The sequence below is a fragment of the Bicyclus anynana genome, chromosome 6 (assembly GCF_947172395.1).
Source record: "Bicyclus anynana chromosome 6, ilBicAnyn1.1, whole genome shotgun sequence".
NCBI lineage: Eukaryota > Metazoa > Arthropoda > Insecta > Lepidoptera > Nymphalidae > Bicyclus > Bicyclus anynana.
The window spans coordinates 18,006,732-18,032,734 of record NC_069088.1 but is presented as its reverse complement, the minus strand read 5'-3'; the positions used below and the strand labels follow the sequence as shown (position 1 = coordinate 18,032,734).

The window sequence follows — 26,003 nt, the reverse complement described above, 5'->3', positions numbered from 1 at the left end:
ATAGCAAGATTAATTTTACTATTAATAACGCACTTTACGTAATAACGTCCGTCAAGTGATGAACTGGTGCCTACCAGGAAAATATTTTGCCATGAAATAAAAGTCCAAATATGCATAGCTATTTAATTTTATATACACAAATTGTCAACTACATTGTTTAGGTATCTTACAGAGCAATAAAGATTGCTTTTTTAGTTCAGTGGTTTATCTACTATACAACAAAATAAGAATATTGTGCTTTTTTCATACATACCTAACATTTTTACAATACCTATACCTATAACTATAGCAATATTGTAACAAATAAATAATAATTAATACTGTAAATATACAACAATAATACGTGTAGAAATATTATAATTATATTTAAACCAATTAAAACTATTTAGGTAGTTAGTAGTAACCTAACAATTTAGTTGTTAGGATTTGGTACAAGACAACATGTTCTAATATAGTAGGTAAGTAGGTACATACATACCTGTAAGTAGGATAGGGGAAATGGTACCTGTGTCAAATCATTATGATATAATTAATTGTATACTCGAAACTCGCCTTAACATATTGTATAAAAACTAAATAAAATATTCTAAAATTGTAATTATTAAATTATAAAATAAAAATATTAGATAAGTACCTACAAAACAATGCAATACTGTCTATTCTTATCATAAATATAATAAATATGTATTATCCATATTAGATATATAATTATATCTATCTATTACCCACCTTAATTTTAACAACTAGACTGGTTTGTGATGAAAAAATCAAAAACACTGCTCTTAAGGTTATGCGACACTGCGTGGCACGGGACGGCGACGCAACGCAACGCTAGCGAAAGACACCTACTGAGTTGTATTTTAACACAGAAAACATATGTACAAGTTATACTACGAGTATAGTTAAGCCAACGTGAACACAAGCCACTGATTACTTAAATGCATCGCTGAATGAACTTAATATTGCGAGGGCGAGCGACTATTATATTTCCTTAACTTTTATGATTTTCATTTCATTACCTAGTCTCGTGGTCTATAGTTTATTACAACGGCTCGCGTCATGCGTCGTGTCGCGTTGCGTTGCGTCCGTTTCATTTGCATCGTGTCTGTGTAGTGAGATTTATTAGCTTGGAGGCAAGGCTGCATATGAAATATATTTCCTAAATAACTATCAGGGGTGATTAGTGATCGATACTTACTGATCCCAAAAATGTATCAGTAAAATTTTTTGTCTGTCTGTTTTCAATATTCTTCATACTCCTGTTCAGGTTATAGTTGTTATAGTATACTTTTCATCACGCTACGATCAATAGGAGCAGAGCAGTGAACCGAAATGTTGGGAAAACAGGAGAAATTTCTCCATTTTTACAGCGATGCTACTGTAAGGGCTGGATTAAAAAGGTCTAAGAGAGGACGAAGTTGCGGGCGTCCGCTAGTAATTAATAATTTAATGTAGTAATAATGTATTATTGTAGAAATAGAGATTGGTTATTATTTTAGAAGAGCAACTATTGAGTATCTTCGGTTTCGGTTTTTAGCTTAGGAGAAAGTAGAATAGGAAAGAAGTCATGTTCAATAAAATTATTATAATAAAAAAAAAACAGTAAGTATGCGAGAATCAGTATTGAAGCATTAAATTTGAAACGTTCAGTTAATTACTGTTATTTAAACAATAAAATGTGTGATTAATACATTTACGAGGTACCTATAACAGACTAGCTGACGCCGCGCGGTTTCACCCGCGTGGTTCCCGTTCCCGTAGGAATACGGAAATAATATATAGCCTTCTTCGATAAATGGGCAATCTAACAGTGAAAGAATTTTTCAAATCGGACCATTAGTTCCTGAGATTAGCGCGTTCAATCAAACAAACAAACAAACAAACTCTTTAGCTTTATAATATTAGTATAGATTATGTTTGGACGTGGTAGTGTGTCTACTCATAATGATAATAGTTCGTCTGTCGATTGTTAAATAACAGGATAAAGTTATTAGTTACGTGTTATATAAACTTTAGACACTTTAGATGAATTCAGGTTTTAGGAATGTATTTATATAAGTATTTACTTACGGACTAAACATTTACTAAATATTATACTATTATTTTTAGGTATCTCACCTGTCAGAGTCTTTGCAAGTCTTTAATAATTATTATCAAGTACTCGTAGATAATATTAACTTTGTGTTAGTAAATAAAAATATATTTAAACCATAATTTAAAATTTAAATATGTATTATGACATAAGATACATTCATAATAATTGGTTGATGGAATCATTAATTGTTTTAAGATTTATTTTAACTCGAAAATTAGTTTATAAAATATCTATGTACTAGTTTTCAAAATAATTAACAAAACTTACAAAATTTGTTAGTTGTAAATAACTTCGTGTAATTCTAAAAAAACTTGCGCATTTAATCACAAGTATTGCCTTGATGTCACACCACAACTAAACCATACAAATAAATTATTGTTGCTAATCCGTTACGAGAAAATTATAACGTTTGTAGCCGATTTTCAAACCCAATAATGTTTTATATATATTTATATTGAATTAAATTTATTAAAATCTATCATAATAGGTACGAGTGTATGTAAAATATTACATTTACTTCGCTGTTTTAACTAGATATACCTACCTAATAAAGAAATTAACAATCCAAAAAATGTATTAAATGATTAGTTGCTTAACAATAAAACAAGTTATTAACTAAATTAAACGTGTGTAAGGGCTGCCTTACATCGGTTAATTTTCTTGGAAATCAATTATAGATTGATAACCAAATTGAATACTGGCATGTGATGATAATTAGGTATACATATTAATATGTCAATCTGTCTCAATATCTTCAACATTGTATGATTTCACATATAATTTGTAGATATGGACTCTTCGCATGAATTAGACAATATTGTGCGTGAATTCAATTTGTACTATCAACGAACACCTACTTAAAGTTGAACTTAAACTATAATTGATGCTAAATATTCAAATATGAAGTATATTTGCAAATATATAGTAGCAAAACAATAATTGCATTATAAAATTAAAACAATATAATACAAATATAGGTACATAGATAACAAAAAAAAATTCACTAGAAAAATTAAACAATTAAGTAGATATAGCAAATAGCTTAGCTCTAAACATTAAACATCAATGCATTACAAAAACTAAACTATCAACATCACGGTATTTATCATAATAATCTGTAGACTTACTGGTACAATGTCATTACAGCACTAAAATTTAACTAACAACATCATTCCGTCACTAAAACTAAACTTAAACATACTTTTAACATGGATAACGTAAATTCACAGAGTAAAGTCAGGTGGAAGACCATAGATATAGGATGATTGTCAGACACACAGCACTTTTCATAAAGTAAAGAACGCTTGCGTAAACTCTCTCGCTACAGTTAACGTTAATAATAATTTGTCTATCTATATAAATCCACGCCTATGTAGACGTTTCTTTCATCGTCATCATCATCATTAGCATCCTACATTTGGTTCACTATTGAGCATGAGTCTCCTCTCAGAATGAGAGGGGTGAGGCCTTAGTCCATCACGCTGGCCGCATACGGATTGGCAAACTTCGCACGCGTAAAGAATTACGAAAATTCTCAGACGTGAAGGTTTCCTCACGATGGTTTTTCCTTTACCGTTTGAGACACGTGATATTTAATTATTTAATTTCTTAAAAAGCACATAACTGCAAAGTTGGAGGTGCAAGACGTATCTTAAACGACGAAGGAAATACTGCCACACAAGCTGTTGAACTTTTCGACTTTAAAAATATGATAAATATCCTAATTCCATGATTTTCCCTGATTGCCTTATGTTTATAATTCTATAATAATGATGGTAGGTAAGTTTATAACAACTATTTTAATTTTATTAATTTATATTAGAATGGATATTATGCTTAAGTAAATATGTCTTAAGTTACAATTTTTTGTTAATTTTTTTTAGGTATGTCATTTATAAGACCGTCTTAAGGCCGTCTTTGCGTGTCTAAAAATTTTACTTTTTTTGTTATATTATTTACATTTTTTGTTTGTATTAGTTATAAGTTATATTTTATATGTTTCTTATTATTCTTCTTCATCTCTTAAATTATTAATACAAACAACAGCTGTATGCGCCGCTAACTATAGAGAGAGAGAGTATAATTTGCTGAAAACCAACTCACTGACACAACACACATCTCTTGGTCGAAACACTCGGGGCTTAAAAGAAGTGTAGAAATATAGAAAAGGTTGTCAACAGGCCGGCCAGTTCTGGGCGGCCTTGCGAGGCCTATGTCTTCTTAGCCTGTTGAGGCCTCCTCAGTAGGTGCAGCGGGTCCCGCCTGTATCTCGCGTACAGCTCGCGTTTGAAGGTCTCGAAGTGCTTTCTGTTCTTCTCGTTCTGTTTCTCCCGCCACAGAGGCCGCGTGCGCCGCGCCTGCAGCCCCCAGTGGATGGTGAAGATGGGCGACAGCACCTTGAACTGGAAACCCATGAGGAACATCTCGTACACCTGCGGGAATTAGTGATACGGGTATTTTTAGATAGGTACTACCTTCTTGCTTTCTCTGAGATCTTGATCTTGAAGTTCTTAGCAATATACGTTTAGGTATTTGGTTTATATTCGTCTCTTCTTACGCGAAACAGTTGTTTGTAATATCAGTCAAAACCTTTCAAATTCAATTTCAAATAATTTACATGTGGATTGAGTGATACACATACTAAGTAAGTTTGACGGCCTCCGTGGCGCAGTGGTATGCGCGGTGGATTTACAAAACGGAGGTCCTGGGTTCCTGGCTGGGCAGATTGAGATTTTCTTAATTTGTCCAGGTCTGGCTGGTGGGAGGCTTCGGTCGTGGCTAGTTACCACCCTACCGGCAAAGACGTACCGCCAAGCGATTTAGCGTTCCGGTACGATGCCGTGTAGAAAACGAAAGGGGTGTGGATTTCCATTCTCCTCCTAACAAGTTAGCCCGCTTCCATCTTAGACTGCATCATCACTTACCATCAGGTGAGATTGTAGTCAAGGGCTAACTTGTAAAGAATATAAAAAAAAGTAGTATTAATACATTAAATACGTAGGTGCCTATACAAAGGTAGGCTACAATCAGTGTAGCTACGTGTAAGTACTTTTTATGAAAGAGGCTATTATAATATCAAACCTACTCGTAATAAGGGAATCGATTGCCTTCACGTAACAAAGCAATGTACCTACTAATCTTCACTACTTAAACCTGAGTCTGTAGAATACCTTAACTCAAAACTGAAAAAAAAATGAATTTTTGGTAAAATCTGGTCGAAAAAGTCTATGTACCTACCTACAGCAATTTTTCGGTACTTATTGATAGCTTGTCGAAGTACTTACATAATATGTGACTTATAATTGATATCATAATTATAGAATAATTTTTGAATCCATATCAATTGTTCATCTGTCTGTTTGTCCGTGCTAATTAATCTCTAGAAGGTCTGAATCAATTTTAAATAGGACTTTTACCAATAGATAGGGGAGGTTATTGAGCAACATATACAGCTATAGTTCCTATAGTGCTATAGATAGTTAGTTAACATGTACATACATAATAGTTCGCTAGTACATAATATTATATCGTCACATAAATATTATCATTGTTAAAAGAATATCATATTCAATAGAAAGGAAAGCATTTGGTGGACAACAAAGAAAACAACATTATTACGTAAAGTTTATTTTAAAAGTAACAAAAATAAATAAACACAGTCGATAAACGGAGCAGAGGCGCGCAGCCCAAATATTTGTTCCCTATTTATATCACAGACACTATCGTTCTATATTCAACCTTGCTGCATTAAATATAAAAGCTATATTGATTTCGACACGGTTTAGCGATCGTACAGTTCGCATACCATACGACTCGGTCAGAGGTATTGTTCACGCGGACCAAAGAAATCTTATTAAAAAGTTAACGAAATGGCGTTTACGCAAGCTCAAGTGATTCAATAGAAACGTAATTCTTGTAATCAGCTACTACTCGATACTGAAAATTTTAACTAAGTACATTTCGTCTTACGCTCGATAACACCTAGAGTGTACCAATAGTCAATAATAGTCAAGTCAATATTCATTTATTTTAAGTAGGCGTTGTATTAAAAGGAATGTACCTATGCCTCACACTGCGTAGAGTATTTCCACTTGACTTTCTAAAGTCAAGTGTCTGTCAGCAAAACTTTTTCTATAGTTTCTAGTGCAAAACACGCCATCTCTATTGACTTGTTATAAAGATTTCTCTAGGTTAGCATCGGCGCAACCGCCTCCTGTACGCTCGCTACACCGCGGTGGCTAGACGCCGGTCATCTGCGTGACCCAATCCCTCAAGGCGGCCACGTTGCTGAAGACGGTGGGCGACAGCGGCAGCGCGCAGCCCCGCGCGAACGAGACTATGCCGAATGCTGTCCCGCGGAACACGGCCGGCCCGCCGGAGTCTCCCTACAAATTAAAACAAATATTTATTAAGATACAGACTCAACTTCTTGAATGGTATCTTCGCCCTTTAATATTAAGCAGCATTGTTACAATTTTGAAATAAGTGGCAACCCTTCATCGAACAACGGTAAAGGCTTTCTCCTAAAATCGCTATGATTCAAACTGAACCTACCGTGTGCTTTAATTATGCCAGGAGCATGGGCTGACAAAATTTCAATTTACATTTTGCTATTCGTCCATCTTGGACTTTGACCGTGAAATGCCTAAGCTAAAGAAGAAGTCAATCCAAGGCCAATCACCACATTAATGCTACGAGTAAGATAGCTTTGCTAGATGCGGTTCAGTAATAAATGTTTCTTTCTTTTTAAATGCGACAGTTGCTTCAGCATCTGTATCTGCCTCCTTCATGATCCAGGGTCTGCGCCATCCTCCTAGCTACAGATATGAGACATGTGTTACCTGACAAGAAGACACTCCGCCTATGAGGAAGTGTCCGCCGCAGAACATGTTCGAGGTGAGCGAGTCGCCGTACGACAGCCTACACAGCCAGTGAGGCACCACCGGCACTACAGCCTCCATCATGTTCCTGGGAATGCGCCGTCCTCCTGGCTAGAGGAGGATGAGGTATAACGTAAATGAGGTAATAAAAAACAAACAAAAAATCACATTCAAATATAAAGCCCTAAAAACAGGACTAAAAAAACTTGAAAACGGACTAATAAAAATTGAAATAATCAAACTAACAGCAGTGAGACCCCATCCAGTGACCGTGAGGCGCACGAGCGGCACCGCCTGGCGCGGGTTGGGCAGGCGGATGGGCTGTATGGCCGGGCCGAACACCAGCGGGTTGGTGAGGCGCAGCGCGGCGATGTCGTGGTCGAACTGCGGCTGGCCGTACAGCGGGTGCACCGACACGCCCGACACGCTGACCACGCTGCCGCCGCGGTCGCGCCGCGTGCTGCCCACTCGCACGCGGATGGCGGCGGGGACCGCACTGTACAGTCGGCGACATTAAAGCCTGTTCCATAAGCTTTTAACTACGAGTATAATATGATCATTATCAGCCTATTTTAACTGCCCACTACAGACAGGGTCAGGCCTCCTGTCTTAAATAAGAAGGAAGAGAACCTGATGCATGGGTGCCTCTGGCTGGGTTGCGATTGCGAAACGTTCCCGTAACCCATTCATCAGGCGACGCGTATGAATGGGTTACGGGTTAATACCGTGGGGTTTCAGTTAGTTGAAGTCTGACCTTGATAACCTTCTTGCCTTCCAATGGGAATGGGTAACGATCATTGTCAGATGTTCACAATGACCGCGACCGACGGCTTAACGTGCTCTCCGAGGCGCGAGGGGGAGTCACTACCAACTTCCCAACTCAGAATTTTAACCGAAAATTTCTTAGAAGAAAGAAAAACTCTGTATCTCATGGCTTGATCCAGGATTCCAAGCCGGGACCTTGTGGCCATAAAGGCTAACCACTAAATCAACGAGACAGTTTAAATACAATACTCGCTAATTAAATAACGCTAATAATTGATACTTACGTTTGAACGCAATGCGCAGCCGTAAGTACATAGTCCCTGCTAATAATAAACCCGCCACAGAAGGAGTTGCCGTTAATCACCATGGACACCTGGTACGGGTGGCGGGTCACGGAGCTGGGTCTGCCTCCTATGATCTGTCCGCTGAGCTCGGGGCAAGCCGTCTCCAGGGCAACATCCTGCAACTCATCCTCTGATGCTGTGACCTGGGTATCCTGAGCATCATCCCCTTGGGCAGTCTCTTGGAGATCTAAAAATTTCGTAATCAGTACATTTTTTGGAAAAATGTTTATTTACCAAAATATGGTAAAGAAATATATTAAATTTTAATACGCCAACCTTAAAGAGCAAATCATAAAAATAAGAGAAAACAGAGCGAAAAAAAGAAACACCGTCTAGAAAAAGAAAATTTTTCGTCGCTGTGTATACTGCATACGAGGTTGTTTTGAGCAGAGAATGTAGACGAATTTCATTCTGTAGGTCGGTAAACAAAATCCCAGTCAGGCATGTCAACTGAATATGCATTTTTCTGTCCCACAGAAAACAAAAACCTAACTGAAAACCACAGTGAAAATTCGTCGCTTTAATTACTGTATATTCAAGGATGTAGACTGTGTCAGGTCAAATGGGCTATAGTCAGACAGGGTTAGGGCCAGATTATGGCGGGGTTCCATCGAGTTCACACCCCTAGATCGCATTAGATAAGAGAATCATTATGATTCTCTTATCCAATGCAATCTAGATCTATCATTTTTAATAATAAAAAATATCAAATTACTTCATTACAATCAATGACATGTCCCTGAGTTATGTCATCAACGAGTAAGTATAAATCCTGTAATTAGGGACACTGATATTTATGGAAAACTTTGTTATTAAGTAACTGCATCGTCTTTCACCACTGTCCATTGTAATGTCATAGAAATACGACAATAGTCCTTACTTCTCATAGAAAAAAAATATTATTCATGTAGTTCTCCAAATTTTCGAAATCCCAGTTGCAGTCTAAATTAGGAAATGTTGATAGGACTCCTTTCCGGAGAGTACCGAACCTACGTAGAGTATGTAAGGCCGTCAGTCCTGCCTCTGATATCTTGGCAGCGGTACTGATGTACTGTAGATACTATAAGTTTATGCTTTTATCTCTTCCAAATAAGCGAAAATCCTGAGCTCTGAATACAAGTTACTTTATCAGCCCTATTTGTAATTAGCTTAACTAATTTTGAAGTCTATAAGTAATTCCGTTAGGAAGTCAAGTCATCATCAAGATCATGCATTAGTTCCACCTCTTTGAATGGGGGATGACAATTTATATGACATATTCAATTTTAAAACGTTTATTGTTTCAAAAACATAATATCAAAAAGAAATAAAAATCATCAATCAAACATCGAGAAACAGAATTTAACATACAAGTAACAGAAAACAAACCATGTTCTTTAAATAGCAAAAACAAGATTAGATAATATGACAAAATGAATACTTACCGCCAACAGTGGCCAGACACAGAAGCACCCACAGCAGCGGCCAAGCCATGGCGGAGCGGTGCGGGCTGCTGGCGGGACCTGCGACAACTGAGCAAAGGTCCCGCCGCAGCAGTTACCCAACACTTGACCGCAATCAGAAATTTCACACGCTGCACTGCAGTCACGGTCGTGACCTTCCGTTTTCGGGGTTTCAAAACTTTCATACTTCAGTTATTGTTGTTTTATAACAGTTAGGTACGAACATTTGCACTAGGTGTCATAGCACGACTATTGCGAGGTTGCTGGTTACTGGCGAAACACAGAACAGCAGCAAGTTAGAATAAGGACCGGACATTAATTGTGGTGGCCCAAGTGATCAAAGTGCATCCAAGTAGACTCAAATCTAATAAAAATTATGATGGATTAAATGTAAATGGTAAAATGACTGAGTTTCTATAACGATGCTTTGTTATCATTCAGAAGCTTCTTTCGTCTTAGGCCATGATACGCCTATAATAAAGCCTCATTTTACACCTCCTACAATGCACTCAGCACTGCCCTTCGCAACCTGAGAACCTAATGCTAAGCTTTATGTGTAAGTAATTCTACCGACAATCTTTATTAGATCGAAACACAAGATGAGACTTGATACCAACAAACTTGACTTGGTAACACAAATAGGCATGCTTAATGTCCCTGTCCTCAATGTATTAGGTAAACATTTAAAAAAAAATAAAGTAAAACTCGCCAAAATTAATAATATTATTAATCTTTATATATATTATTAACTGCGAGAGATCTGCCGTCTACTATGTTCAATTCAACTGCTGCATTATGAGATCTGACCTTTACTTAATTTCGGTCAGGAGATTATTGTGTATAATACGAGTATATTAAATAGTTGCAACAAATATAAGAAATCAAACGTTTGCCGTCATAGCCATCGTCACTGTTGACGCAAAACTTCACACGCCTTGACGAAAATAAATCCGTTACGCAGCAACATCTGGTGGATATATTTGCTGTAATACGTAAAGCACAAAGTCTTTTGGCCTTAGATCACGAACGGGAATAAATTAAACAACATATTGTCTTTCGTCGCTCCCCTTCTATTGTTGTATCATTGACGTTTAAATAAACATGTTAATGATGAAAGTTAGAAGAAAATTAAGAAAAATACGTAGTATCAAACCGCATATATACCATACAACATACATAACAAGGAGCGGGAGAAAAAGGGAATCAAAAACAAGAAAATATTTCAAAGATTCAATTAGTTAATTAACCAAATTATAAACAAGAAAGATACAACTTATAAGCTTTGTTTTATTGACATCGGACGAAAGGAAAAATAGAATACAACTGAATCCCAGGCGGTCAATGTCGCGGGGACAATAAAGATGTATAAGCTTTAAATTGTTGGCAAAATCATTACGGACTTATTAAATCACGAAACAAGAAGAAATGAAATAGAAAAGACAAATGAGAAAGTTTTCCATCAATTATTTTTGTTAAGGAAAAACGTAAAATTCATTAAGGCCTTAATTATATGAATCTTTTGAGCTATCCGCCTTCGGATGAAATTGGAAATAAAAGAAAAGAAGATTAGCTTAGTTAGCACTTTGAAACATCCAATCAGCTCTAACGAGGGAATATTTCGAAAGATTTCCAGCGGAACGGTAAATTCGCGACGGGCGGAGATTGGCACAAAATCGTCATTTTATTATTTTTAGTATCAGTTCTTCCGTTCCACAGGCGTCTGAAAATAATTATATCGCTTGCAACATTCCTCGCTTTATGAGATTTCTAATCTTTGGTTTCTTTTGAAACAGTCTGGAAATGTTCAATTCAAAGCGACGTCGGTGTATTTTTGTCGGTGCCTTTTAATTTGTAGCATTGAAGATACTCGTAGAAAATATGCAATTTGTAATAAATTTGATAAAGTTTACGAAACTATTAACAATTATTACTCTCTGTTCCTAATTTATTACAATCCTTTCAAGGATATCCGTTTTCTAAATCTGATAAATACTAATAGAAACATATAAATACAAACTAAATTGAAAAATTTTTGCTTATCTACAAATTAAAAAAGATGAAATGTAATTAATTTTAAAAATTTCATTGTAACTGGATTATCTACAATTAAAAGATAATCAAATAGAAATATATTTCATAACTTGAAACCCTGAAAAAAATTCTCTTGCGACTTCGAATCGTCGCTACTAACCGTTTTTTGCGAAGAGTGAAGTGAGTCGGAAACGACGATAGGTCAAGAGAAGCTATTTACTCGTAATTGGGATGAGATAACCGAATAAATGGTCGGCGAGCCTTCAATCGATTAGGTCTCCAAACGAAATCGATGTTTGGCGTATCGTTTAATGCAGCCGATGATTCAATAACCTTCACCTGCCATCGGACCGTGACGGCCCGAGCTATGAACTGAAGCGGATTATTCGAAGATAATAACTACAATCAATCACTTAGAAAATATTATTAATCTATACTAATATTATAAAGCTGACGAGTTTGTTTGTTTGAACGCGCTAATCTCAGGAACTACTGGTCCGATTTGAATGAAAAATTATTTCAGTGTTAGATAGCCCATTTGTCGACGAAGGCTATAGGCTATATATTATCCCCGTATTGCTACGGGAACGGGAACCAACCAAGTGAAACCGCGCGACTTAGGCTAATATTTTATATACGGTCGCAGTGTATCACATCATTATCAACAGATGTTACAAAATGTATCAAAGATCTGAAAAAATCTTAATGTACGTGATAGCCAAATGTTTGTCGTTTTAAAAAAGTATAAGCTTGCTGTGGTCTGCTTCGTGACCTTTGAAAAACATTATCAAACAATATACCTTAAATATCTCTGACATGATTTTTAGACTATCCTAACTAAAATATTATAAACATAACGCAAGACAACTATCGAAGCTTTATAGTTGCCGACCTATGGTACGTAGATCATAGGCTGACAAAGTTTTAACTCAAAAGTTATGAAGGTGGGAAAATAAAAGGCTTCTCGCTCTATTAATAATAATTAGAAACAATATTGTTGAGGTCACAAAAAGGTCACCTTTATCTTTAGGCCCTAAAAATATTACATTATCTTTCTCATTAAAGATTTATTCAAAGTACGCAGTAGTCCTGAGATTTAGTTAAATAAAAATAAACTGTCCGAGTTAAAGTTTGGACCAAACGTTCAGTCAGATATTTAACCTATAACAAAAAGCTGGGTCAACTGTATAATTTCTAAATCTATTTACGTCGCACTAGTTTGGATGGAGGCCTAATAACGGCGGGATTGGAAATGAAGTTAGGTATATGAGGAGAGTTTTGTTTACTATTTAAATTAAAATAAATTTTAATTTGCTAATTTATTAGTTGGGCTATTAGCAACATGGCTTTAAAGAAATAAAAGTTTTTGTAAAAAGAGCGAAATCCACACAAACACATGAAAATTGGTCAGTTGTAGATAGGGAAAACGATAAAATTTAGTCTCCGGGCAGGAGATAAACAATATTGCACGTCTCGCCAATAGAATATTTCCTATGTCGCTATACGCCAATCATTCGCAAATACTTTAAGATCTTTGAGCAAAATAACGGGCTCGACTAAAAAGTAAAGTGAAAGACGTAGGAAAAATAACAAAGCGGTTGAAATGGAACTGGGCAGGACATATAACAAGAAAATCAAATGACAATTGGAGTTGTATAACAACATCATGGTGCCCAAGGGATGCAAAAAGTAAAAGAGGCAAACCAATTAGTAGATGGAAAGACGATCTGATTGCCTTTGAAGGTACATAGTGGACCCGATCAGCTATGGAAAGGACACAATGGAAGAGGAAGGGGCCTTTGCCCAGCAGTGGGATGAAATATAACTATATAGCATGTAATAAATATTATGTAATTTAGATTGTAAAGGCTTAAATTAATAAATAAAAGGGCACTTCACTCCGTCTTTGCGAATATTATAGCGAACATTATCGTAAAGGTCGCCACATGAAAATACAACTGATATAAGAAGGATGGCACATTGCAATCAATTTGGAAAATTTTTGACGGCCTCCGTGTTGTTATGCGCGGTGGATTTACAAGACGGAGGTCCTGGGTTCGATCCCCAGCTGAGCCGATTGAGGTTTTCTTAATTGGTCCAGGTCTGTTACCACCCTACCGACAAAGACGTACCGCCAAGCGATTTAAAATTCCGGTCCTGTAGAAACCGACAGGGGTGTGAATTTTCATCTTACTTCTGACAAGTTGGCCCGCTTCCATCTTAGATTGCATCATCACCATCAGTGAGATAGTAGTCAATGGCTAACTTGTAAAGGATAAAAAAAAAACATGCGCTGGTGAATTCCTATAACACTTGGCGGAGAGTCGTCTCCGCATTCTCTGCACGCGGCTTCACCGCACGTATCGCGTTTCAGAAATATCCCGCCTATGAGCGAACTATTTCTGTCGTCTAACGTAGGCTCACACCACACGCAGATAGTTGAACGTTCTGGATTAAAGGGATTTTCAAAAGTTAGATCTGGTTAAACCCCAACCGCAGGGTCGACCCCTCACCAGGTGGACTGACAACATCAAGCGAGTCGCAGGGGTTTGCTTGATGAAGGCGACTCAATATCGTGATGTTTGGAAGTCCCTACAAAAGGTCTATGTCTTGCATAGAGACGTATATGGTGGGGGGGGGGGGCTTATAGACATATATGGACCTGACCCCAGGATTCTGGACTACCGATATGGAAGTCTATTAGGAGGCCAGGCCCACCCTAGGAAATAATGATGATGATCATTATCATCATCATTGATGATGATGATACCGGACCAACCAGACCAACTGGAGGCCAACCGGAGTTTGACTTCGTAAAAAAAGTGTATAGAGTCCCATTAATGGACTTCTGCGACTAAAGAAAAGCTCGAGCTAGTACCACAGAGAAATCACAGACAGGCGGTTCTATTTCATTTAAATGTATGTATTGATATTGTAATATAATATAAATAATAATTGATAATGTGTGCCGAAAATGGAACGCGCTTATCCAGAATCACTTTCAGTGCGGTGGTAATATGACTTTTTAAATGTTTCACGATTTATAATCAATCAATAAAGTGTGGGTGTGACAACATGTGTGTAATAGGAGGTCATGAATTGACGTACAATATTTGCAAGGGAAAAAAATAGGTAGGTACTAGTGCTGATCTCTAGAATGGAAAATGGACATGAAAACGATATGAACAAAAACAAATTTTGGCTAAAACGCAAAACTCGTAACGCCCATTGACATAAACATTTGCCATACTGTTATCTCTCGCGAAGAAGCAAGTATAAGACGTAGTCGAGCGGCACCCCCCGCCCCCCGCACAGAGCATTTGGCCGGCCGCCATGCCTACATGGGCTACATGACGTCTTGCAGTCGTGAACGTAGTAAAGTCACTCGTACATATTGTTTTCTGTAATTGGCCTTTACTTTGGTACTGTTGAATCGAAAAATATGGTGTTTCCGAAATTTCAAATTAAAATTGAAAACTTATCATTTACAGTAACTACCTTGGGTATGTTTTTAGGTTTTGATGTCGGTTGTATTTTTTTTATTGAAATTTTTATTATTTGAAGTCAGTTATAAAAGCTCCGAAACAAAATAATGATCAAATCAAGACGCGCATTTATGAAGGGAGTGCTCTAGCCGGTCGCCGCGCCTATAGCTCTGCCAGCTCTGCGAAGTACCGTCCGATTACATATTCTTTGCGAAGTACCCTCAACACAGACGAGCGACTCAGACATCCGGGTGGACGTCTCAGCACGAAAGTCGTGGACAACGGCTAGTACGAAACGAACGAACGAATAAAATAAATAAATATACTATTGTCCTGTACCACTCTGTCAATAATTTGTCACCGAATAACTTTTCTCTAACTTACGAGTACGTACCTTCCCTCTATTATCGCAGTTAAGGGTCACCAAACGTTTTGTGCCCGACGCAATATTACGTACCCAGTAATAAAACTACGAACTATTATATTAAACGCTTTATTCGCGATCCCGGAGCATTTTATCGGAACTGAGAAATTTTAATTTGGCCTTTTTGGGACAATTTATGTGACGGCAACGTCCGAGGCCGACGAGGAATGAAACTCATTAATCGGATCGTGTTTCAATATAGTGGCGCCATCTATAAATTTTGGCGTGAGCAATTACGTTCTGTCGTGGAGGACAAAAAGTTTATTTATCGCCCAGATATGCTCCCAATATCTTTTTGTTGCGTGCGATTGGTCGGGGCTGTAAATTTTAATATATAGCCTTCGAGAGAATTTATAAAGGTCCGTTAGCGGCAGGCTTCGGAAAGGGTCTCTGTAATAGTTGAAAAGCTATTTATGTTTTAGAATAGAGTAACATTTACTATAAACGTTTTGGGCTTATATATTAGCTACTTTTACATAACTTCTTTTATAACAAGGTTGTCGCTGCGACGCGTATATTTATACTTAAGCCATACTCGAGGAGTAATGTTGACTAACAAACAAATTAGAAATGATGGTAGAAAATGCATATCATTTCATAACTTTTTATTTTAAACTAAGTATTGTTTTTTTATAAAATATTATTCAAAGTATAGTAACTATACCTAATGGTTTTAAGCTTATTAATCAATGTTATTTTCCTTAATTTAAGAACAAGTTAATTATAATTTATCATTAGTTGTGAAATGACTACCCTCATTTTCAATTTGTTTGTTGGTAAACAGTAGTCCTTGATAGCTAGTAGTCCAGTATGGCTTTGGTATAGGATTGATGTTTTTAGGATTCCGTATTCAACAAGGTACCCTTATATTTTCGCTGTACCCATCTGTACGTCCATGGGTAAATTCAGAGACTACTTTATAAAGCTGATAAAAAAGCTTATAACCGGTCAAGTGTGTGTCGGTTATTATGACTAACCCTAGCCCAAGCCAGATACCTACTTGAACTTGGGACCTCGTAATTTGAAACCACAGCCTAACCATTGGACCAACGAGACAGACCTAGAGAGGCTCAATTATAAATAAGTTTAACTATTAACATCCGTGACACGTGATTGCCTATTGGATTCGATCTCTGTCTTTAATTCGGTGGGCGTAGGTTCGAATCAGGTCCGGGGCATGCACCGGTACTTTACAGTTACGTGCATTGTAAGAAAATTAATATAACGTGTTTCAAACGGTGAAGGAAAAACATCGTGAAGAAACCTGACTGAGAATTTTCTCTACGTGTGTGAAGTCTGCCAATCCGCATTAGGCCAGCGTGATGGACTTAGTCCTAACCCCTCTCATTCGTGCTCAACAGTGCGCCGAATATGGGTTTTTAATGATGCCTAATTGAAATAAATGAATATTGATTTGACTTGATGATGATGATTAACATCCTAGCAAACATGTTGTTACTATAAAAGACTTCAGTCATTTATAATGTAGGTATATAACAGATGGCTTGAAATTCAAAACCTAAGCTGCTGCAAAGCAAAGCTAAGAAGCGCGAGTGATATCTGGCCATGAATCTCGTATGCTGCTTGTTATTGGAGCTATAAATCTCTCCAGAGATGCTCTCGTGCGCTGTATTGTGGACTAAGAGCATGTCGTGGTCAGACCTCCCTCATTTAAAAAAAAATAAAGTTTGCTAGCTTTGCGCCTACCATAGATCAATAGGTACGGTAGGCAATTATAGTTTGAACCGTGGTGGCTTTGGGAAATAGCAATTTTCTAGACCTTCTACTGTTGGACAATAGAAAGACAATAAAACGATATTTACAGGGTATCATAATAAAATATGTTCCCAATTGTCAGACACTTAGCTATTCTTCGCTAAAGTTTTTCAAAGGTTTTCTACGAAGCTCGAGAATACGGATATAATAATGTCGCGAAAACTATTTATAAAAAAAACTACGGTTATAATTATAATCCGACCGTTGAGGGTCTGGATCCTTGAAACCTGCTATGCATCACGGTCTGAAGTCTATAGGTGATTACCTACTTTATACTTACCTACCTAATAAATAATATGCTAGGAGCCTGCATTGACAAACTTTCATTATAAAATAAGATGAGGAAGGTCTGGCATTCAAGCTCTCGTTCTGTTGCGGAGATGCAGCCAAATGGGATGTTCGAGTTCTGTACTACACTGTATCTCGACTGTCACGGACGCTGCTCCGTACAATATGAAATCTTCAGTTTACGATGAGCCAACGTCAGCTTTTATTAGATTTTAGAATGTTAGGTTCATTCTAGTAGTCGCAAATGATGCTCCAGCTACCTTGTTGATCCAATTGTTATGGATTACGAGGCCATGGGTTCGACTCCTTGGTCGAATTGGAATACTGAGATTATTAGGGTCCACTCTTCAGAATGATACAGAAATGAAAAATGTACTAACTATCGTCATTTTTAGATTACTCCATTTGAATCTTAAACGAAATAATATCTAATCGGTCTACAGGAAAAAAAGCTAATTTCATTATTTTCATACTGATCCATCTTTGCAAATGCGGATTATTACTTAATGACATTGGTTGTCAGCTAACTGAAAATGCGCGCTGGTTTTGAATGTGAATGTGAATGTCATCTTTCCTTGCCTATCTGAATGAGTACTGTTTAGCAACAAAGAAATTAGAAATGAAGGTAGAAAACGCATGTCATTTCATAACTTATCTATTTTAAATCATGTTTGGTTTGTTTATAAAATCTAATAGTTCTAAGCTTATTAATCGAATAATTTTCATTAATTTAAGAACACGTTAATTATAATTATTATTATGTGTGAAATGACTAGTGATTTATACCCTTATTTTTAATTTGTTTGTTGGTAAACAGTACCTACTCATCAAGAAAGGCTGTAGTATAGAGGTTTTGACAAAATGTGTCAAATTAATGTCAAATGCTGCCAATTTATCTAGGGATTTGACAATAATAATTTAAGGAATTTGGTAATGCCGTGGAAACTGCATATAGACGCGAAAATTCTGAAAGTAGAACGGATGCATACTCATAGGTAGGTAGTAGGTACACTTCCCCATAAAAAATATTTTGTACGGACAAAAACTGAAGTGGGCCGGTTTCCAAACAACAATAAAACAATGCTACTTGTACAAGAATTTTCGTTTATCAATAATATAGGTTTTTTTTAGTGAAACTACATTTTTTTCATTGTTTCAGAAAATATGAAAAAACACGCTTTGATTATAAAATAGTTTTAATAAGCCTGCCTATTCATCATTATCAACCCATATTCGGCTCACTGCTGAGCTCGAGTCTCCTCTCAGAATGAGAGGGGTCAGGCCAATAGTACACCACGCTGGCCCAATGCGTATTGGCAGACTTCACACACGCAGAAAATTTAAATTCTCTGGTGTGCAGGTTTCCTCGCGATGTTTTCCTTCACCGTTTGAGACTCGTGATATTTAATTTCTTAGAATGCACACAACTGAAATGTTGGAGATGCATGCCCCAGACCGGATTCGAACCCACTGGGCTATCACGGCTCTCCTGCTTGCCTATCTGTATATACCTAATAATAATTAAATTTGTACTGTGATGTCACCTGAAACCTGTAAATAATGCAGTCTCCTTGACTAACGTACATAAAGAAACTAAATAGAAATCTGCTTCTATTTTCTTAACCGTCTTACAAAAAGGAGCAGGTTCGATCAGCTGTATGTAGGTATGTGTATGTATAAGTATAATGTATGTTTTTCTCACATGTGAGTATCTGTACAGCAATGCTCGGTATAATCCACGTACTCAAAGTAGGTATATCCAACGAAATGGGGTCAGCCAACGACAGTCAAATATAGGTACACTCAACCACGGAAATATTCAAATTCTGTTGCTTTTCTATATTTTTTATAGTAACTTACCTAGTTTTCAATATTGGCGTTTTTATAGTAAAGGGGACAAGCAAATACTTCTAGCAAGTATTCGAAGTACGTGCTCGGAACCTGAGCCTAGGTACCTACTGGAATCCATCGACCTCTTAGACGACGCTTAAATGTTAAGTTTAGCAGCACCAAGGCGGTAGAGTACAAGTTAGCTCTTTACTGCGATCTCATCTGATGTTAAGTGACGATGCTGTCTAAGATGAATGCAGATTTACTTTGAAGGGAGAATTATAGGTACAAGCTTTATAGCCATATCTCTAACTAATACTTTAGTAATAGTATCATAATCATAAGTAGTTAAGTTCATAAGGCAGGTACGCAAGTACGAGTATGTTTATTATGAAGACTATTCGGCTAAGCTCTATTGTAGAACTTTGGATCGAACCCATCTACACCTTTAAAGCAGCTCTCACATTTGAGATCATCAATTTATATATCATTCTAAAAGCTATTGTGATTTAATTTATTAATTAATTCATTTGGTTTTTAATCTTCATTTTACTCAGAAAACCACTAAGTACTATACGTACTTCCTACAATAGTGCCTATATTATTATTATTTTATTTTTAGTAATAGTAACTCCAAGCTGACTGTACTGGCCGTGTGCCAGAAAATGGACATAACTTTATCGTTATGCAGTGATTTCGTTACGTTGAAACAACTGGATGTTACACGATGGTTTGGACTTTGAAAGTCAATAAAAAGATTGTTTACGGATCATTAAATTATTCTAAACACAATTTTAAAAAGTTTAAAACGTTAAATTCAAATTTAAAAAAAAAACACCACACTTACATCTCTGTCGAACTGATTGTATAGTTGAACAGCTACGAATAGAAGTAGGCAATATTTGCGTGTCAAAATAATCCTATTTAAAAATGTACCTAACATTATTTTTTTATATTCGACGGAATAAGCCGACGATAAACCATATAAAGTGGAAGACAATCAATAATTATAAAAAAATTTAATAATGTAAGAAACACGTCCTAAAATGTAACTTTGCGCCCGTAAACCTGTGAAAGAGGTGTTGTTTGTGGCCTGTCATCTCACCAGCATCAACTGTAGGTACCACCAGTCACTACCCTTCAGACCGGATCACCGTCATGCACCCTACTTGAGGTAAAATAAGTGTGGCGGTAGCGCCTACTTTCCCGTCCCAAAAATCTCTAAGTACGACTACCAAGGCATGCATGCTTGACAAAATTGCAAATTACAATTAGGTGAGTATCTGCCAATTAACCATAAATACTTATGACACATTTAAAAGTTACGAGGACATCTGCAATGTTACGAACATCGAAGAAATAATGGCTGCTGTCTAGGTTAACCGCTTCAGTGCTCTCTTGAGGTCACGCTATATAGGCCTTATTATTTTTAAACAGCTAAGACAGCTGTTAAAATCTACTGGTGACTTAAATCTGATGGTGACTTATCTATGTGATAATGTTAGAAATATACTAATGCTGTTTTGAGGACTAATATAATTAATTAATTAGTGTACCGAGTGTTTTACTTTAAAACTGTATTTTCTGTTTCACTGAATGAAAATATAGGGATATAGTACTACCAACCTACTTAGGTATATCCCAATACGACTTAAGAAGCTCTACCAAAGAGCCATAAATACTAATCTCTATTATGATTATTACTATCGAAATTATGTAACGTAACAAATAACAAATGTAACGTATTTTATGAACATGCATTGTTCAATTGTTCATAATATATCAAACCTGTTGAAATATTGCACCTTCTTCTATTTTTTTACCATTCCTTGATAGACTTGCACTTGATTACAATATTCGACTGATATACAATGATTGGATTTCAGTTAGAACACGCATGCGTAGAGGTTATCCTTTAATGTATCATGTACCTAATCTCAAATCCTACGTGACAGGAAATACGGACGCCGAAAGGGCATTTCACACTTTAACTAATTGCAACAGAAAATGTTGACGCAAAACATTTCATACCGGTCGACTAGATGTGATACAACCATCAGTCTATAGTCTGTATCCAACAAAATTAATTATATATATCCTTACCTGACTGTTCCTGGTGAAGCCGTAGCCCAGGAACCTCTCATCATGAGCCGGCACGGTGTCGGGCGCCACGTAGAAGGGCTCGTATAGCAACTCGAAGTTGGTGACGTTATGGCTGATATGTGTCTCTAGGGTTTCATTACCCCCTGACGATTCCCATCTAAAACAAAATCATTTTATCAAATATCTACCATAAATACCTACTGTTTACTGATTCTACTGAGGAACTAAACATATTACTTGGTTTATTGATTTAGGTTAAACAGCTGTTGATTATAGGGTTAAGAAGCCCAGACTTGGGCTACAATAACAACTTGGATAACGCTGTATTACTCTGATAGTAACTTATCGATTAAATTAGCTTTGGAAAGTTCAAAGACCTTTCTATTTAATAAAATAATTAGTAAAAAGTTACTATAAAATACCTTGTAAAGTTTGAAGCGTACTGGTTGTAAATAAACACCTTCATATGAAACGGTATTGCCAATTTATTTCTCGACAATCTCAACAGCTCTGACTTATTTGCGGGGAACGTCGCCACTCGCTTGTCGAGCTCATACGTGGGCACCACGTATGCGCACAGAGGACATTTTGGCGTCTTGGCCAAGAAGTTATCTAACGCGTCCGCCATCCCTGCAGACGGAACTATGTCCACATCTACCAGGAACACATAAGGCGTATGGCAGTTTCTTCTCGCTAAGTTTCGCAAATGGTTCTGTGGGTAGGGATGGCGCGCACGCCAAGCGACTGTATCGGCTCTTCTGTCTCTCAACGGCAGAGGAGACACTTTGCAGTTCCTCGCCCATATTGGCATGCTCCCATGTAAGCCGGGCCTCTCTACCGGCGTAGCTACATGCAGGGCCATTCTCGCGTAAACTTCTGGCCGGCACCGTGACAGCCAAGTCACGAATGCTCGCAACAGCCTCAGCTCATCTCCTGCCACGAATACCGCGACGGAGATCGGTCCAGACCAATGGGCCGCTATCCTAAGAAGTTCGTGCAGCCTTTCTATGGAGCTCTGGGTGGCTAGGCAGACGCGGTGATTGGCTGATATCTCCGCGTACATATCACCGACTGTTGCATAATCGAACATCCGGTACGACCTGGAAAAAAGATCTTGTTAACAGTTAAAAATTACACTTACAAATATGATCATTCGTATCTGATAAACTTACTAAACCTTTTTTTTGAATTAAAATATTTTGTATTAAAATCTAACATTCGTACTTTCTGGCGCTTGTGTCAGAAGATAAAAAATTTGATGTGTATAAAATGGACTGTCTTAACACACCAGACATTTTGCACAACGCCCAGGACATTGTATCTCTACAATCTACAAGTAACTTGATGGTAACCGCATGAAATCTGTTGCCTAGTTTAAAAGATACGTGTCAGAAGGACAACGGGAAGCGATCCCGTACCATTCCGTTCCATATACATTTATGTTGATATACCTACATCGCGCAGTGAAATGTATGTTTATCTTGATGCTTGACAGTATTACACGCATTATTGTCATCGAGTATCACGGTTCGCTCGCTACTGACCTGGAGCCGTCCCAGCGGCCCAGGCGCAGGTCCAGGCGCGCAATGGGGTCGTCGTCCACGGGCAGCGCGGCGGTGTCGGCGCAGGGCTCGCACGTGGCGAGGTCGGCGGGCGGCGTGGTGCTGCGGCCGACGCACGGCGCCGGGCTCAGCAGCCACATGTTGGCGGCGGCGTTGTACACCACCAGCGCGACCGCCACCAGCGACACTACGCTCCACTGGCAGCGCCAGCGCCACTGGACAATCGGAATTGTTCATCTAGTTATCTATTTTCTCAATATAAAAAAGCTGTACAATTATGAAATATGACAGAGAGGTAGTTTACAGGTATTAGACGTGCGCTAAGAACGAATTTTGCAACAGGGCCGGATTAAGGAGGTCTGAGATCGGACGAAGTGTCACGGGCGTCCGCTAGTTCATAAAATGCCTATTTCCAGAGATCTACCTATTTCAGATATATACTTCCTATAAAAAATAGGTACTCTTTCCACTTTCTATATCTAACTAATGTAAAATCTTTAATCCCAGTCTACTCACTACTTTATCCCGCCGAATCTTAGCCATTGGGCGTGATAGGTAAATAAAAGCATAGCCCGAGTGCCTTTCACGGTGTCTTCTTGTACATCTCTTCTAGGAAGTGGGGACTGTAGAATTTCATCTAAAAAAATAAAAGTAAGTATTTAGAACATTTTAATATGTCTGTAGGGAAGTAGTAATTTTATTAACAGGATTAAAAAATAATATAAATAACAGGTTTTATAAAATAAAGAAGGAAATTATTATTAACTTAAAATTTATAGCTGTATAGATTAAGATACACGTCTTTTATTATAATATCAACATGCGATTACGCATCGTAGAGGCACAGTAGATATATTACAAGCAGTATAATAACTCGGCCATATTTTTGAAATAAATACCTACAGCCGCGCGCTCCGTAAACATGTGATAGGGCTGCATGCCTCCAGCATTTTAATTACATTTGCCAACTTTGTGTTTCCATTTAGTTATGTGATTGTAAATATACTTTTTTTTAAATAAACAAATAAAATACTTTGTAAATTGTAGTAAAATAGGAAGTGATCAATAAAATGCGTGTTGTTTTTTGATTGGTAGATTTAAATAAGGCTGATACTAATCAATGATCTTGAAGGACCTTCATATATTTATTTTGGTGATGCCATCTATCTATTACCACCACACTAGGTGACCAAATAATAAAAAATCGGTCAAGTGCGTGTTGGGCCACGCGCAGTGTAGGGTTCCGTAGATTATGTTAGCACTTTAACCCCTTATGTAATGTACAAAAATACCGATAACGATACCCCCACACTATAGAATAGACGATAAAAAATTGACCCTGACTTGGCATGTAGGGAAGGAACTACAAAAAACAAATTGAGATTGACCGGGTTCGTTTCGGTATATTGATTGATATCAGCTGGCTCTTTACTTTTTTTATTCAAATACATTAAAGTATGAGCAACACAATAATGTTGTTAAATTCAAACAACTTCTTTACGTAACTTCTTTATTACCTTAAAATACAGGTATACAAAACATACATGTCATAAGATTTAAATCTATGTATTACATAATAATCAAAGAAAACAACCTAAATGAAGAAGTTAATAAATAATTATTTAATAATATTATATTAACGTTTACGTCATTTACCTATTTACACAATTTTATCATTTAAGCATTTATTTATATATATATTTATTAAATTATGCCTTTAGAATACAAAATATTAATCAAACTTTATAAAAATAATAACTTTTTTCCTAGTCGTCATAATTAAAAAATCCAATACACTGCGTTCGTCACCGCGGCACAGTCGCAACGGTCTTCACCCCACGATCACCCCACGTACGAGCTGCGTAGGTATAGCTCGCGTTTCGACCTTTAGTATGAAGTCCAACTACTGCTTGTAATATATCTACTGTGGTAGAGGGTAGTAGATGAATATCGGACAATTGCCAAGCGTTTCATATTTAGTGTTTTCTATCGCAGACATATTAAACATATGAGTAGGTAATATGCATTGCGTAGACGATGCGGCAAAATACTGGTGTAGGAATCGTCTAAGTCAAAATTATTTATACACAAATGGTCTGAAAAATAAGTACGTGCAATCATTTAAGTGTTCCGTAGGTATTTTTACTTACTGTAGGTATAGATTTCAGTGTGTGCCTTGTCCTTATTTATGTTAAATTTTCACTAAATAATGCCACAGTAGGTACGTAAACCACTAAATACACACAGCACCTATTCGTAACCTCACTAAATAACGCACAATTATAAACCCTAGTTTGTATTGGTTAACTTTATCTCTTAACACTGAAAAAAGTTCGTATTATTTATAAATATTCTGTATATTTTGCTAAAATAATAATGACAACTCGGCTGGGTGGTACGCGAAGTATCCGCAGCGCATGTGCAAGCCCCAGCACTGCGTACTACGCATGCCTGGCTGATGGCTCACTGGAATCACTGATAGTGTTATCATGAGGAAATAAGTAGGTACCTACATGGGGCGCCTACCATAACGATAGAACCGTTAATAATACTATAGCCACAGTAAAGATATTACAACCAGTAGTTGGACTTCATACTAGAGGTCGAAACGCGAGCTATACCTACGCACCTCGAACATGGGGTGATCGTAGGGTGAAGACAGTCGCGACTGTGCCGCGGTGACGAACGAACGCACGGTGTATTAACAGAGTAAAGTGTATTAATAGTATTAGATTTTTTAAATTATGACCAGTAGGAAATACTGTGCCGTTTTTGGATGCATGAATTCAAAATTATCCCATCCAGAGATAACTTTTTTTAAGTTACCTGGATACTCTGAAAGGTAGGACTTTAAAATAAATTTACTTATTAGTAGGTAGGTACATAATCTTGTATTTTTTAATGGATAAGGTATTTCCTTTTATCTCCAGAATAAAGGTAGGTATCTGGATTAGTAAATAAAGTGAATAGAGTAAAGG

General features: G+C 37.1%; 1 protein-coding gene across 3 annotated transcripts; it reads right to left on the bottom strand.

Moving 5' to 3' along the window:
- Positions 1-109: 109 nt before the first annotated feature.
- On the bottom strand, positions 110-25,471 carry LOC112050225 (uncharacterized). Of its 3 annotated transcripts, XR_008250915.1 has the most exons (7): positions 25,176-25,471; positions 23,542-23,662; positions 23,008-23,240; positions 21,886-22,563; positions 21,464-21,620; positions 8,025-8,271; positions 7,332-7,471 (listed from the first exon to the last, which is right to left on the bottom strand). XR_008250915.1 is itself a non-coding variant. In XM_024088441.2 (6 exons), the coding sequence occupies exons 2-6, from the start codon at positions 23,566-23,568 to the stop codon at positions 4,306-4,308; spliced, it is 1,317 nt and encodes a 438-aa protein (XP_023944209.1). In that variant the 5' UTR covers positions 23,569-23,662; positions 25,176-25,468; the 3' UTR covers positions 110-4,305. The 3 variants fall into 3 exon arrangements, 2 of the variants coding, with proteins under 2 accessions (XP_023944209.1, XP_052738087.1); XM_024088441.2 differs by lacking the exons at positions 7,332-7,471; positions 8,025-8,271 and adding an exon at positions 110-4,527 and having other exon boundaries at positions 25,176-25,468; XM_052882127.1 differs by lacking the exons at positions 21,464-21,620; positions 21,886-22,563; positions 23,008-23,240; positions 23,542-23,662; positions 25,176-25,471 and adding exons at positions 5,591-6,480; positions 6,937-7,086; positions 9,509-12,845 and having other exon boundaries at positions 7,222-7,471.
- Positions 25,472-26,003: the final 532 nt, after the last annotated feature.